Here is a 17205-nt window from a genome sequence, read left to right on the forward strand (position 1 = left end):
ATTATTAGTATTTTACCAACTAGAACGACGTTTACAAATACTGAGGTCAGTGACGGCTTGTACCCACACTTTCGCACACATTATTAACATTTTACCAACTGGGACGACTTTACAAACAATGAAGTCAATGGCGGCTTGTAATCACATATTCGCGATTATCTCGAAAACTGCTCGTTTGCAGACCCATGTTTACTGAGACTTTTTTGCTTCTATTATCGTGTACTTTCACCTGTGTCAGTTTGCGATATTACTTGTGAGACACCCTGTATATAAAAAGAGACACAATCATATAACAATATATAATTTCAATATTGAACAAATTTATTATCAGTAAAATAATTGGAGTACTCGTGTCAGATAATGTCTTGCACATGAATAAAACAACAATATTATACACATACCTCATACGACATCATTTCTTATGAAAATCATGAGCCCATGAACCGAGTACAAGGGTTATGTTGAACAACGAGAAATCAAAGTGGATGGACATTTTTGCAGAGACAAACATTCTAGATTAACTTGACATTTCATAAATAGCATAACTTGAAAGGTTATAAAATTCTTAAACATATATATAAATTGGTATATATTTTCTTTTCATTATACCTCAACTGATGATTGGTCTTCCCAAAATCCATTCGCGGAATAAGAACATTCGTAACAGAGATATTTTTTCTCAATCTTACAGAAAAAAAACACGATTACAAAGGAAAAATAATTAATTACTGATTTTGTAAACCAAGAAAACGTCCAGTTTTGACGATTTACCGGTGTGCACATAAATATAACATAGGCTTTACAAGTTTTATGTACAATCTGAGCAAAAAAAAATTCTATGAAACCAGTTCATAAAAGTTCAATAGGAAACCGTATGTAAGTCGTGCAATTGACAAAATTTTCTACACATTTAGTAATTGAATGATCGAAAAGCTAAACTATCAGCAGAACTGTTAGCAAATTGCAACATAATTTTCCTCTGACTGTACATGATATATGTGTCAGATTTGCTTATGTGCAATATGACGTTGATTGGATTTCTTCTACGTCCTCTCCACAAAGCGGAATTTGAGAGGTTTCGTCGGTTTGCTGAGTGCTTGGTGTGAATATGTCATCTCTCCATGGTGGTACTCAACCTTGAAGTGTTGCATCATCTGCAAATATAAACACTGTTAGTGTAACATAAGTTAATAAGAAGCTTGTAAAAAATACTACATTGTCCTACTTTTCGCAAGTTTATTTTTAAACCAATAAGAAAATATCAGCCGATAATCGCTACAAAGGAATCGATCGAACACTTTAATATTTTTCTTATTTCACGTTGCTGTTGCTCTTCACAGCAATGATAACTCGATGGGGTGGGTGGGGGGGAAGGAATTGCCCAGTCCAGGACTTGAACTTGGAACCGTCGGTAGCGATATCGTAATTTGACCATCCGACACGTTGGGCCACAGGCATGTCCTTCCTAGGATTTAACATTTCATTGACTGTGCGCACACGTATGTACATTTCCAATTTATGTAATTGATGCAATTGAAATAGCGAGATAACGTCAATTTGTCATAAAATGCATTTTTTTTAAGGTATTTCAACAGATTTTGTGTTTAAAGACAGAAAAATGCAGCGAAAATTTACCAGTCGTATCTTTTAGGCTTAAAAAAATACATTGTATACCACGTTTATGGCTGTATAAAGTGTTTTCAAAAATTGTATCCCCCCCTAAAAAATAAACCGTGGTGCGTGTTATACTTGGAATAATTCTGACTGATACATGAAACCACATGTAAGTATATGTTTCTAACAATATTTCCCCATCTGTCGGAATGTTTTCAGTCACCGAGAAAAGTGACAGCACATTCGTCACAGCAGGTTTATGGGCGTAATTCTTTGAAAGCATCTTCTATATGTAGTCGTACGTCATATCCGGGAAAAGTACCGTATTTATTCGTATATAGGTCTATAATTTTGCACTCTAAGCCTTCGTGGTTGGAAGCCAGCTAAGTGACGTCATTAAATTTTATGTTGTTTGTAGAGAACTATGTTTTGCATGCGTATAGTCTTTTCGTATCAGAGAAACTGTATACATGGTATATATATGTACCGTATCTGACACGGAGCACACACATATACATACACACACACACACACACACACACACACACACACACACGCACATATACACATACATGTGTTTTCACATACATACTCTATGTGAACAGAAGTATCCGGACACCAACCTGAAAATAAAGTACAAGTTTTTGCAACCCTCCATCGGGAACACTGGCAGTCAATACAGTGTTGGCCCACCCTTAGCCTTGATGACAGCGTTCACTCTCACAGGCATACTTTCAATCAGGTGCCGGAAGGTTTCCTGAGGAATGGCAGCCCATTCCTCGCAGAGCGCCAAAATGAGAAGAGGCATTGATGTGGATCGGTATGGTCTAGCACAAAGTCGGCATTCCAAAACATCCCAGAGATGTTCTATGGGTTTCAAATCAGGACTCTGCGCAGGCCAGTCCATTAGTGGGACGTTGTTGTCGTCAAACCACTCCCCCACAAGACCTGCAGTATGGATGGGAGCTCGGTCGTGTTGAAAGACACAATGGTCATCCCCAAACTGGTCTTCGACGGTAGGCAGCATGAAAACTGTTAAAATGTCAACGTAAGCTTGTGCCGTGACATTGCCATGTAAAGCAACAAGTAGTCAAGCCTCTTCCAGGAGAAACATGCCCACACTGTAACCCCGCCACCTCTGAATTTCACTGTCGGCACTATACAGGCTGGTAGATGTCGTTCACCAGGCATTCGCCACACCCACACCCTACCATCGGATTGCCACCTTGTGTACTGTGATTTATCACTCCACACAACGGCTTTCCACTGTTCTATGGTCCAGTTTCGACGCTCCTTGCACCACACGAGGCGGCGTTTGTCATTTGTCCGTGTGATGTTTGACTTATGGGCAGCTGGTCGGCCATGGAAACCAAGTTGCCGCACCTTGCGCCAAATAGTAATGGTGCTTGGAGTAGATCCTGATGCAGTTCGGAATTCCTGTGTGATGGTGGCGATGGATGATTGACGATAATGTTGTACGACCCTCTTCAACACTCGATGGTCTCTGGAGGTCAACATGGGAGGTTGGCCTGCACACTTTTGGGTTGTACACATCCCTTCATTATAACATCTGAAACATTGGACAGAGGGATTTTTAGGAGGGTTGAAATCTCACACACAGACTTCCTACACAAGTGGCACCCAACCAACTGACAACTTTGAAAGTCTGTGAGTTCCTCAGACCATCCCATACTGCTGTCTCACACTGTCTGCAGGCTACTGAGTTCGCTGACTATGTGTTCCACGCGGTAGATGGCAGTACTGTGTCGCCCTCTATGATAAACACACGTTTCGCGGTGTGTCCGGATTCATTTTATCACATAGAGTATTTATTTATATATTTACATATATATGCTAAATTACCTTTGCCACAAGGATCATGACTTCCAATTCTGCAAATCGGCGACCGATGCACATCCTCGGACCGAAACCAAAGGGTAGAGTGACGAAGGGGTGTGTTTTCGCCTCGCTGATTGGGCACCCTCCAGCAATACTTGAAGCATGTGTTTCTCTGGACTTCATCCAGCGCTCTGGAATGAACTTATTGGCTTCCGGATAATATTCTTCTTTCAGGCTCAGAATAAAGTGAGGCATAAACACCATTGTCTGGAACAAAGATATCGATAATATGATTTACAGTTTTGTCTTCACGCCGAAGACCCCAAAAGTGCCCGAAAATTAATTAGGAAATCAGTTGATACTAACGAAATGAACGCGAAATCAGTTGTCCGTAAAGTGCAATTGCTCTAAGTCAGTTCATAGAAAAGAGAAGAAACGCCAGGGTATTTGTTGGAAAACAGAAGGAGCACCAAGGTAGCTGTTGTAAAACAGAAGCGCCAGGTCAGTTGTTGAAAAACCGAAGGAGTACTAAAGCAGATATTGATAAACCGAAAGAACGCCAAGACAGAAGGAAATTCAAGGAAGCTGTAGAAACAGGAGAGCCTAAGGACCTGTGGAAACAAAAGCGGCCCTAAGCTAGTTGTTGGAAAGGGGAACGCGAAGGAAGTTGGAAAATTGGTGTCGCGCTGATGCAGATAGATATAATAAGAGCACCAGGGGGAGCCCCAAAACAAATATGGAAACAGACTGAACACTAAACTAAGGCAGTTGATAAAAAAAAAGCAATGCCAAAGCATTGTCGGAAAACAGTCGTGGCAATAATACAGAAATACATGATAAAAGATGCACCAGGGAGTTAGAAAATAGAAGGAGGTTCAAGACAGTTGTTGGAAAACAGATGGAGAGCCAGGGCAGTTGTTGGAAAATAGAAGGAGCGCCAAGTTAATTGTTTGGAAAACAAAAGGAGCGTCATGTCAGTTGTTGGAAAACAGAAGGAGCACCTGGCAACAGGCAACAGTTGGACTATAAACGGAGCGTCAAGGTAATTGTTGGAAAACAGGAGCACTGAAGCATTTGCTGTAAAACAGAAGAAGCGTTAAGGCACTTGCTGGTAATCAAAAGGAGAGGCAATTAGAGAAAGATGGAGCGCTAATGCAGATAGGCACGAATGCAATGAAGGAGAAACTGATTAAAATTTTTCTTTCGTTCGTAATACTTTTCTCGGTTATTCTGGCAACCTGTTTTATTTTGCCTTTCAAGAAATCAGTTTATAATTTTATGTATAATATATAATTGTACAGTTGGTTTGCTTTCATAGTTAATACCCCCCACTGAATAATATTTAACATCTACAAACCAATCTACACATTTTTAAATAGATTTTGCGAAAGACAGCTGTGATAAGCAGATAACCTGTTTACATTTTTTGTGTAAATATAGTAGTGAAATTATGTTACAACTATCCATTTTGATTTATAAACTACGATACTTACTCCTTTAGGAATCCGGTAGCTTCCTATCACTATGTCATTAATCATTGTTCGCTGATTACCGAATGCCACTGGAGTCAGTCTGGAAGTAGCAACGATAAATTGGAACATGTAGCATATTAAGAAGTTTATAATTAATATTTTGTGAGTGAAGAAAGCATTCAAACACTAGAAAAGGTACTCTATAGGATGTCTGAAAAGTGACGCAAATATGGCTAGACCATAGCTGATATCGTGAGAGGAAGATGTGAAGGTGGAGGACAGGGTGGACCTAATTGAACCTTAGAAATTTTATTCCAGATTCGTATGGGTAGTGTTTGCACATTGATTTCATAACCGTTGCCATCTTCAAAGTATAGTTGCCGACGTTTCTGCTCATTTAAATCCTATTGTAATAAACAATAACTGAAAGAAAGTAGTGCATTAGTAAGGGAAAAAATGTACGACATATCAGGGTGGATACATGAAACCAAAGAATTTGTAAATAATACACAGCACCGATGATCCTTATCGCAAGGAGAAACGAGACAAGAAAACGGATTTTCTGATCTTGGTGGAACATTAACGAAACAAGTATTGCAACATGTTTCCTTCTCATAATACAATCTTTTTTTTCAGAAAGCACAGTGTTGTTTTGAAAGTAACTTACCTCATGGCTTCCTTAAAGCTGGCCTTGAGGTATTTCATGTCTTCCAAATTATCACCGGTTATGGCTGCTTCCTTTGAAGGAGCAATCCGTGTGATCTCTTGATACAAAAGCTCCTGCTTCTCAGGATTTCTGGCTAAGTGATACAGCGTGTTTGCCACGGCCACAGAAGTCTGAAATACACGTAAGAAGACGATAAAAGAGGAATACATAATTCAGAAACTGATAGTGGCTGATTCTATTAGCTATTACCTGCTACGTTTATTGGATCTTTATTAGTAGCTTCAGACGTCTTATCAGTGGGGTGGAGGGTATTCACTTTAATTTTTACGAGTCTGAGGATAAGTACCATTTACTTTTACGTAAATAGACGATTGAAGGCAGGTTTGGTCAACACAGCATATTTGTGAAACGTGTGGACTGCAGAGTGAGCAATGCTGCTGTACCGTTGTAAGATGGACGAAAAGGAGGACGGAGGCTTCGTCGGTTGCGTTCTTGCAATGGGAAACTGTGGTTTAAACAATGGAAAACATTGTTTGTTTAATTTTGGTTGTTTTTGTGTTTGAATTGTGATTTTAAGTCCACTTTATGCACAGGGCGCAGTGGCTGCGATTAGAGGGGGCGAGGGGGGCAGTTGTCCCCACTTTTTTGCCACTCCCCCCAGTTTTTGGCAGTTTGATCCCCCAGTTTTTTAACCTAATCGCCGCCACTGACAGCAGAACTAACCGGGACTGGAACTACAGTTTAAATTAAGATTAATTTAGCCTCCACCGGTTATCGAACATGGGACCTATTGATTACAATAAAATTATTTTTTTAAAAAACAAAGTGCTTCTTGTAAGCGTGAGTCAAAATAACATTTACCTAACACAAGAATTGTAGAATGTGCATGGATTGCCAATAAAGAGTTGAGCATAACGTGTAATCATTTTATCTAAACTTATGTAATACTCACTGTGTCAATGCCCGCCATGAGCATGTCGAGAGCCATTATAATTGCAGTCTTCGGGTTCGCGTCCCGGGCTAAAAGTCTCTCCAGAAGTGTCATCTCCTCATCGCTGTCCACTGGTTTGTTGTTCAATTTTTCCACAGCTTCGTATATGTACTTGGAAGATATTCTGTAATATATAACAAAAGGCTATTTTGCAAATACAAGGTGGTCCAAAAGTGCGGAACGGGCCGAATAAAAACGAAATGCATGCGGTTATTGAAATTTTATATGTATACATGTAGTTTGGGGATGGGGTGAAACCTACCGAGCCGCTTTTGAAATATGGTCGCCATCTTGAAAGCCGCCATCTTGGATCGAGATCACTTTTTTATGGGATCCTAAGCATGTGACACATGAAATTACACTGCAAAAAGCTCACAAACACGATGGTAGCATTCATTTTTGCAAAACTTTATTCATGTTCATACTACAGGGTGTTAAAGAAGTGTTTTCAACGGTTTCTCTCATTGTTGCAGGCGCACTAAGAAATGGAGCTCACACAAGCAGAACGCGTGGAAATCATCCTGATGTGTGGGGAAAGAAGCTCGAAAGTCATCGCCGATGAGTTCAATCAGCGCCATCCAGAACGCGCTCCCATTGTTGACAGCACTGTGCGAAAACTGATCGCTAAGTTCAGAAACACTGGATCTGTTGCAAAGAGACCCAAATGAGGCAGGCGTAAGATAGCCACAGATGAAGCGACATCAACAGCTGTGTTGGTGGCAGTTACGTTGAGTCCGCACCGTAGTACCCGTAGTCATGCTGCTGTTACTGGTGTTAGTCGTGCTTCCATTAAGATGATTCTGGAAAGGTACAAATGGCATCTATACAAGATTCAGTTGCTTCAACACCTGAGTGAGGACGATTCTGACCGCAGGGTTGAATTTGCAGAAGAAATGTCCCGTAAGGTGTTACAACACCCTACCTTCCCTCACAAGGTGTTGTTCAGTGATGAAGCAAATATTTATCTCAATGGGGAGGTGAACAGACAAAACATGAGATACTGGCCTGAATCGAATCCTCATTGGGTGGATACATCTGGGACAGTCCTCCGTTCAAAAGTGATGGTATGGTGTGGCATATGGGGAACCCGTGTGGTAGGACCTATCTTCATTGACGGTACCCTCAATGCCAAGGATTATTTGAACTTACTGGATACACAAGTGTTTCCATCTCTCATGATCGAGGATGGCAGTTTCATTGAGTTATTTCAACATGACGGCGCTCCCCCGCATTTTGGTCACAATGTTAGGGACTATCTAAACATCCAGTTTCCCAATCGGTTGATAGGTCGCAGGGGGGCTGTGGAATAGCCACCACGCTCGCCGGACCTGATCCTCTCGATTTTTATGTTTGGGCCACGTGAAATCACTGGTCTATTCAGTAAAAATTCGTGATATGGAACATTTGAAAGACAAAATTGTCGAGTGCTGTGCAAGCATTACACCCGACATCTTATCTAAAGTCCATCAGGAATGGGTGAATCGACTCAATATGACACTGGCAAACAATGGTGGACACATTGAGCATATCCTCTAACATCCTGCAACAATGAGAGAAACCGTTGAAAACACTTCTTTAGCACCCTGTAGCATGAACATGAAAAAGGTTTGCAAAAATGAATGGTACCATCGTGTTTGTGAGCTTCTTCCAGTGTAATTTCATAAGTCACATGCATAGGTTCCCATTTAAAGAAAGTGATCTTGATCCAAGATGGCGACCATATTTCAAAAGCGGTTCGGTAGGTTTTACCCCATCCCCAAACTACATGTACACATATAAGATTTCAATAACCGCATGCTTTTCGTTTTTATTCGGCCCGTTCCGCACTTTTGGACCACCCTGTACTTATCCCGTGAAAAGAATGGGGGCAAGGGCCTGGACAAGAATAATTTTGAATATATTTAGGGGTGGTGTAGGCCAGACTCACCGTTATCATCCGTGTAGTACATAGCTAATACATGTTTCTATGCAGAGAGAGATGTGTATGCATATGTGTTTCCCCATATAATAGAGTTTGTTCTTAGGATAATAAACCTTTTCTCGAGCAAGGCCCATATCCAGGAAAATATCAACCCCAAAACCTATTAATCTGTTGGCTGAGATGAGTCAAGTATATAAGTATAAAAAGGAGTATATTTGCACTAACATTGTCATAAAGTTATAAGAAAGTTCTGTATTCCCTCCTTTTTTAAATTTAAAAGTAATCTATCGCAATGGATTTCTCCTAAGTGTCCCTCTAACGTCTTTCCTCATATATTTTCCTGATTTACAGTGATGTTTGGAATAAATCTTTCAACTCTCAGCTTCGGTGGTGGAGTACATTGCGCGGAAGTTCCTGGGTTTGAGTCCCGGCTTGGGTATTCTTTGTGGGTGTTCCATCACTTATCTTCATCGTTGGCATTAACCAAAAGTGTCATAGAAGACGACGCTAAATAACAAAAGTACAACCCACATCGTCAGCGTGTGTGGATAATTTTTTCCCTTAATCTGTACGTACATGATTTTAGGTTAAGACACTTAGGTTCTCTAATAACAGTAATAATTACTTGAAAATTTAGTAAAATTTAAAATTTAACATGCCAAAGCGAGAGAAAAATGTAATTTTTTGATAACATTTTAACACCTACCGTAGTTGAGTAAATACGTATTTCCTTGTTCCTGCGCGTGTAAATAAATTTCTATGAAGTAAGTAAATTATTTATTTACTCATTAGCTGCATTGGTTACTTATCATAAATACATTTCCATCTAGTCTTATAAGAACTAACTCTATTCGCAAATATATTTTTAATAATTTTTGGGAACCTAATACAACTTGTTGAATTATCACAAACAAATTTCTAACAATTATTGTCGGAATAAACCATTTTCTTTTATTTATATCAATTTATATCAATTCATGGAAGCATAATACAACTAGCTACACAAACAAATTTCTAACAATTATTGTCAGAATGAACAATTTTCTTGTTTTGTCATTTATATCAATTCATGGAAGCATACTACAACTAAATACACAAACAAATTTCTAACAATTATTGTCAGAATGAACAATTTTCTTGTTTTATCATTTATATTATTTTTTGGAAGCATAATACAATAGTTACACAAATAACTTTCTAGCAAATATTGGCAGCATAAACAATTTGTTTGCTTGCTATAATAATATTTATATGAATTCTCGGAAGGATAAGACATCTTGTTTAATGACATAAATCGATCCCTAGAGTACACGGAAAGCTAAAAACAACTTGTTTCTTATCGCAATTAAATTTAGGTAATACCTGGGAGGCAAATATTGTTTACTTACTCGGTGAAATAGTCCATTGCCTTCACGAACCTATTCCAAGCAGGGGTCGGGAAGTATTTCCAGAATGGAATCTTGAAGTCGAGTTTCATGAAGGAATCGAACATCACCTGCACGCAGTCGATGAGCTTTTGTGGTTCTGAATCTGTCTTCAAGTTCGAATCCAGGCAGCCCAGCCTTGCATCCAGAGCTACCATGGCAATTGCTTAAAAGGAAAAGCTGAAATTAATTGCATTGCTATAAGATAAAAAGGATATTGTTTGTTTGGACTTTAATTGCTTTATTACAGTAATATTCAATATTATGTCAGCCCTAGTCCATGTAGTATACTTGTGTGGACTGCAGAACGAGCAGCGGCTATTTTTGTTTTCTTTCCTCACACAATTGCCCCTCACTTTTGCCATTCTTTGCTCCTGCACCCACCCATACTATCTGAATGCTAACCCTTATCTACCGAGAGAAAGTAAACTGTCCTTGCCCCTCCCCCCCCCACAGGTGTTGGCACCCAATTGCTGCTACTGTTGATTGATGTTTGTACTGCTACCATTATTAGAAATTAACATTAATAAGCCAATGATAATAATAATGATTTTCCGTTATGAAATACATGAACATTTAATATTACTCAACAATGTAAATGATAAGATAAGATTAGAATACGGTAGAACGTTACTGAAACTTCGCTTCTCATTAACTTCTTAACAAGATTATTGTGCATTTGTTTTTTATTGATAGAAATGCATATACACGGGAAAATGTTTACAAATTATGATTAAAAATATTATGTATGAATGAAGTTATATTTGGTTTACATTGCTAATATATTATGAAAATATGGTCTACGAAATAATTGTACCAGGTAGTTATTTGAGCATCAATAATCAAATGCAACATGTTTTGATCGTGTACGTAAATGATGTTGGCTCTAGTACTCACATTCCAACGCCCATTTGAATAGCTCATTTAAGAAGTCTTCTGGCATTTCCATGTTGGAATCACGGAGTGAATACACTCTGAAAGAATGAAAAGAAAGCCAGTTACTGTTACAGGAATATCTGAATAAAAATTTGTAGGAAAACATTAAATTTTCAAATGTGAATAGAAGGTGTAGCTGCAGGAGAATGTCAAATGGGTGTAGACATTTGCAAAAGAAAAAGTCTTGAGACCTGCACACAGCAAGAGAAGTCTGTGAAAATTGATCTTCCACAGAAGAAGTAGTATGGAAGGCATGAAAAAAATAATGAAAATAGTACTTGAAAGAGGAATAGAAGGAAAACTACACTCGCTGGCCCAGGATGAGGTACTTATCCGAATCCTTCCCATAAGTGAAGGTTTCATCGCCAGATCTTCACTCAGCCCAGCACGGGGATGAGAAGCCTACCCCAGAAGGAGTAAATTCGGGGTTCTCTGTCTGAGAAAGCCTCGGAAGAGAAAAACTCATCAGAGAACGTACCTATATCAAAGAAATCGCTCAAGATGTGAATTGCAAAAGATACAGAGAAACGACGACTTTAACAGAAGAATGGTGAAGAAATACAACAAAGTAAGAAGAACACGATATAAATAAATAAGTTCCACAGACCTCCTCCTCCGGTAAATACGAAAATACAGGAAACATGGAACATAGAAGAGAGCAAGGAAATAAGCTGATCACATGAATTGTAGGTGGTAAATGTATCGAATGAAATAAAATAGTTTGAAGAAAACAAACTCTGATAAGTACTATAGAAGGTTTCTTGAATAATATGAACCTTGCTATTTTGTCATATGACAATTTGGTTCTAATTTGGTACTTCCAAATTCAGTGTAGAAATTGACGACGAAATAGATGGACCTCTCAATTTGAAAGCTAGTTCGAATCAGGTACAATCACGAACGAAACTGTGTTGTAAGTAACGATACGATTTTTTCTGCTTTCCTTTAACTCTTAATAATAAAACATATATTCTCTTGAATGAATGTGGATTAAAATCTCAAATGGAAATTACACGGGAAGCACAAATTTAATTTCCTTCCCAAATGTTAGACAGCACAATCATTTTAACGAGCCCACATTTGCTTCTGACTGTACTTAATTGAAACGGTCAACATATTTTTTTATAGAATTGTGTGACTTACACTCCTTATGATTGGGTACTATTCTCACAGTTTTGTTGATCGGATGCACTTTGAACTTTAGATCTCATGGTGGTTACCGTTGAAGAAAAATGTGCAAAAGGTTAACTTAATACAAGGTAATACAAACAAGTTAACCACCCACACTTTCGAATACTTACTTGTGGATGAAATCGTCTGCCACTTTGTTGATTGGTGCAACGTATAACTTAGCTGTTTTCGGCTGCATCATTGGCTGGTTCACTTTAGTCCGGAACTTCTGCCACATTTCTCCTTGTCTGCAGAAATATGGAAACAATTTTAGTCATGTTTCCATAACAATGTAGAATTGTTAAATGTTGCCAGAATTACTTGCCAATAATGAAGAGATAGTAAGTAGAGTAAGACCATGATAGGCTCCTCTAGCCCAATTGAACAAATCGAATCCCGAAAGGAAGTGTAGGTTTCAGATCAGTATAATTTGGTTTCTATGGTTTTGGCTGTTTGCTCTAGTTCCCTTTTACTATGCTGAAAGTTCAACTTCCTGTCAGCAGCAAACGCATCTCACAGAACGTACTTCCCACCTTCGTTTCACTTGCAGTCGTCACCCCTATTTTGGCACTAGACTCGTCCAATTGGCGCATGCGCTCTTGCGTCCATGATTGTCACTCGCACAGAACCCGTCTGAATTCCACTTGCAACCGTCACCCCTCTTTTGACAGTGTACTCGTCCAGTTTGCGCATATGGATTTTCATCGATGATTACAACTAATGCGGGCGGTCAAAAGCGCTGACTGCAAGTGAAGTAATTTCTCCGAAAGTGTATTTCCTTTTTGACTCATTTTTGGGTGATTCATTCGCCTATTTTCAGTGCTATTCCACTCTGATCAGAATCCAAAAACTCTAGCAGTCCCGTGGAAGATAGAGCGATTGGGATTATATACGAAAGGAACAGACGCTCTGGCGAGAAATGGATATTCTTCCAGAATTTTCTTTTACATTTAAATGAAAAATTATACTCTGCGGGCCTTTCGGAATGTGGTGGGGCAGAGTGTGCCTTATCCGTCCCTCCTACACAAGCATGTAGAGATATGTAATATAAAATATATGGAATTTAGGATATATAGGGTAACTTCGGTGAATAACGCCACCAATTGGTCATTTTGTTCCATAACTCATACATTTTTATTGTTAGGAACATGAAACTTACATGTTTAGGAGAATGAACTTTCCTCTATTGTGTAATAATAAAATATTGATTGCACTGTTATAATGAAAGCAATAAAATACGAAATTCTGTGTTAATGCAAAATGGCGTTATTTCCAGACCTGTCGGGTAATAACGCCATGTTCTTAATTACAAGTAAAACATTCACATTATCTTAATTACAAATAAAACATTCACATTTTCTTTACTAAACTGTACTAGGAAAAATAATTACTGTAGTAAGTTATTAGAAAAACCATGTCTTTTTTTGTCTTTTCGCGATACCCAGTCCCTCAAAGTTCTGCGAGGAATTTGGAACAAACGTGCAGCACATGCTATCTTCATTCCTTGTTTGACGGCTGCGATAGCTTGCCTAAAGTCATCTACTGACCATTTGGCCTGTATATTTCTACATTTTCTCGCCATCTGAAAGAGGAAATTAACCGAGAATAAATATCTGTACGCCTCGAAAGTAACTGAGCAAGGATAAACCTATTTTCGAAATCAACATTTCCTTAAATTTGAGTTTAAATTGAGTGGCGTTATTCCCCGACACGATGATGGCGTTATTTCCCGAAACAACAGATTGTAGTTTAACCAACTGTCCTAAACTTACGACACCGACCATGAAAACCGTACACACATAATTCTCTTATGTAATAAACGTATTGTGTACGTACAACATTGTTAACATTTAAAATCTAATCCTACAATAGAAAAACACTCATCTTTGTCGGCGCGATGAAAATGTGGACCCTTTTTCCTCGAAACGCAACTCAAACGTCTACACTGTTCAAAGTGTTTCTCTTAAATGAAGGCTCGACAATGGCAACCGTTCTTATCAGCAATGCTACCAGGCACCATTGTTTATCGCAAAACGGTGAGTCACCCCTTAACTTTACATGCGTCCATGCTTTCAGAGTTGAAACTTTGAAATGGCGTTGTTTCCCGCCTGGCGTTATTCACCGAAGTTACCCTATATCCTGTCCCAGATAACTGTAGAGCAGGGCCGCGCATAACGGCAGAGAAGGAGGAAGGGAATCGAGTGGAGAGAGCTCTAGTGCTCTAGTATGCACCAGTGGCGGCTGGCCAAGTGCAACAAGTGCAGATGTTTTCACCTAATATTCAAATTAATATTGACATTTTTCATTTGCTTGTTAAATTAAACTATTTCCGAGCAGAACGCACGCGATAATACTCAAATAATACGCCGCTCGGCGCTACACACGCGAGTTCGTCGTAGAGCAAACCCCGCCAGGGTGCGGAAAACTTAGCCGGTTGTCATGGCAACGGTGACGTCACCTAGCGTTGGCCTTTAACGGGTGTCGCCTTCTACGTGAAGCAGTTCTCTCGTCGGAGAAAACATTGCATCCAGTGGTTGTGGCAAAATCTTTGCGTTCTCGCGAGATCTTGTTCCGCGCGTGTGTTTCGCGTTTCATATCGTGTGTTGTGTTCATGTGTTGAGCTGTGGTTTGTACAATGAACCCAGTAAATGACTTAGTGTGTAATTTGTTGCAGACACCATTTTCCAGATGGACGGATCAAGACAAAAAAGACGTTTTAAATTGTGGGCGGCCCACTGACATTCTTCAAATATCAGTTAAGCGAGAGAACAAAAAGGCAGGGAAATCGTACAACATTAAATTTAAAAGTTCCTGGTTTGTCGACTTTCCTTGGTTGCGTAGTAGTCGATATTTGCAATCGTTGTTCTGCTGGCTTTGTTTACTGTTTAGCAACAAATACAACGTGTGGAATAAAGAAGGGTATAACGATTTTGTCAATATAACGCGTTCTCTGCATAAGCACAATGATTCGGTGGAACATTTAAAGTGTAAATTACAATTCAAAGTTTTTGAAAAAAAAACAGGAATACCATAGCAGATGCCCTTCAAGAAAATAGTAGGCTTTTAAATGTACGGTTCAATGAAAATGTAAGATTAAATAGGCTTTTCCTACAATTAATAGTTGACGCAACGCTGTATTTATGTAAACAAGAACTTGCGTTCAGGGGTCACGACGAAAGCTTGTCTTCGCTTAATCGTGGGAATTTCAAAGAACTTGTTGCATTATTAATATCGAGAAGTTCGTTAGAAATACAGAACCATTACAAGAAAATAAAAAGTGTGTTCAGTGGTGACTCTAAGACATTACAAAACGAACTCATTGCATGCATTTCTGAGTACTTACAGGAATATGTTAGGAATGAAATTAAAGCTTCAGGTTTTTTTTCTGTTCAAGTGGATGACACCACAGATATTTGCCAGATATCACAGTGCTCCATTATTGTGAGATATGTTAATGAAGAGGGGAAACTGGTTGAACGATTTTTAGTTTTTTTTGACGTAAGTGCTGATAGGTCTGCAGAAACACTCTTTCATTTGTTAGACGGTGTATTGAAAGAGTTTGATTATGAACGTAAATTAGTTGCGCAATGCTACGATGGGGCAAGTGTAATGTCAGGGCACTTAAACGGACTGCAGAAAAGAATTAAGGATAAAGCACCTCAAGCAATCTTTGTCCATTGTCTAGCCCATCGGCTAAATATAGTTCTGAAACAAAGTTGCAATAGCAATTCAAAATGCTTCATATTTTTTGCGAGTATCAGTGGTTTTCCAATTTTTTTTCACAAATCTGCCAAACGAACGCATGTTCTTGATTCAGTTTTGGCCAAAAGAATTCCAACTTTAACTGAGACGAGGTGGAGTTCCCATTCCAGACTCATTCGTGTGATCATTGAAGACTGGGACAGACTGAAACATGTATTTGAAATAATTATGGACGATCCAGAATCTGATGAAAAGGCCATTCGATCAAGCAAAGATTTTCTTCATGAAATGAACAGTTTTCAGTTCACTTTCCTGGCCGTAGTTTTCAATGACATTTTTAGTATGACTGACGTTCTTTTCGATGTTCTTCAGAAAAGATCGTTGGACATCAATTTCTGCGTGGCTAAAATCAAGAGTACGACTGATATTCTAACGGCAAGAAGGAACGAACAATATTTCGGTACATTGTTTGAAAACACAGCCAAACTCACGAGTGTGACTACCGGAAGAGAACAATCAGAAGTTTTCCTTAATTATAGAATCCTCTACTTTGAAATACTTGATAATATTTTGATGCAAATAAGTGTTCGGTTTCAAGACTGTGACAAATTGAAGTTCCTCTGTCTTGTAGACACATCGAAATTTCAGACACATTCCATTAATTTCCCCTCCGATGCACTATGCCAGCTACAACAGTGTTATCCCCAAATATTCAATAAGCCTCAGCGCCTTAAAAATGAGCTGTCTCTATTTTACAATGATCATTTAAAGTACAAATATTGCACACCTGAAGAAGTTCTTCATTCTTTGAGGGCAAATCGAGATGTATTCGAGGAAACTTACAAACTCTTCTCCCTGGTCGAAACAATACCCTCAACCAGTGCATCAGTGGAAAGGAGTTTCTTGTGCCTCAAGAGAATAAAAACCTACTCAAGAAGCGCTACATCACAGAACCGACTTTCATCTTTGGCGAACGTTTCAATCCAAAAGGAGCTCTTGAACGAACTTATTGAACGTCACCCCTTCCATGAAGACATTATCGATAGATTTGCAGCCCTGAAAGATAGAAGGATCGATTTGATCTACAAGACGTAGGTGAGTCAAGCATGATTCAGTTCAACTTACTATTTGTTTTTCATTGCCTATAAATGTACTTCTTCACCTGTTATTTTAGGCACGAGCCGCTACTGGTATGCACCTGTTCACTGCAGAGCGAGTAGCGGTTTCGGAGCATTGTAAGAGGAGGGCTTGGGCAACTAATTCGTGGATAACTTCCCCACTCCTGTTCAGCTGCTTGCTGGCCTTGGTGGCGTTCACTCCCTCTAATGGTTAAGATTATATATATATATATATATAATGGTGGTTATTCCTTCGCAAATATGCATTAAATTATAGCGAACCATGTCATGGCAGAAAAAATGTACGAGATGACAGTCTGGAAGTCACTGCTCTTTGTAATAAAGGGGTCC

At 39.0% G+C, this 17205-nt stretch overlaps 1 protein-coding gene across 1 annotated transcript in view; it reads right to left on the minus strand.

Moving 5' to 3' along the window:
- Positions 1 to 1015: 1015 nt before the first annotated feature.
- The window catches only part of LOC145989020 (uncharacterized), a 51085-nt gene continuing 34895 nt past the window's right edge, over positions 1016 to 17205 (minus strand). Inside the window, exons 14-21 of the mRNA XM_083124320.1 lie at positions 12166 to 12282; positions 10826 to 10902; positions 9893 to 10094; positions 6545 to 6707; positions 5593 to 5762; positions 4947 to 5025; positions 3478 to 3720; positions 1016 to 1154 (exon numbers count right to left, since the gene is read on the minus strand). Of these exons, the coding sequence (XP_082980446.1) occupies positions 1044 to 1154; positions 3478 to 3720; positions 4947 to 5025; positions 5593 to 5762; positions 6545 to 6707; positions 9893 to 10094; positions 10826 to 10902; positions 12166 to 12282 (1162 nt within the window). The 3' untranslated portion in view covers positions 1016 to 1043. The remainder of the gene's footprint in view (positions 1155 to 3477; positions 3721 to 4946; positions 5026 to 5592; positions 5763 to 6544; positions 6708 to 9892; positions 10095 to 10825; positions 10903 to 12165; positions 12283 to 17205) is intronic.

The sequence above is a fragment of the Lepisma saccharinum genome, chromosome 6 (assembly GCF_977018435.1).
Source record: "Lepisma saccharinum chromosome 6, izLepSacc3.1, whole genome shotgun sequence".
Taxonomy (NCBI): Eukaryota; Metazoa; Arthropoda; class Insecta; order Zygentoma; family Lepismatidae; genus Lepisma; species Lepisma saccharinum.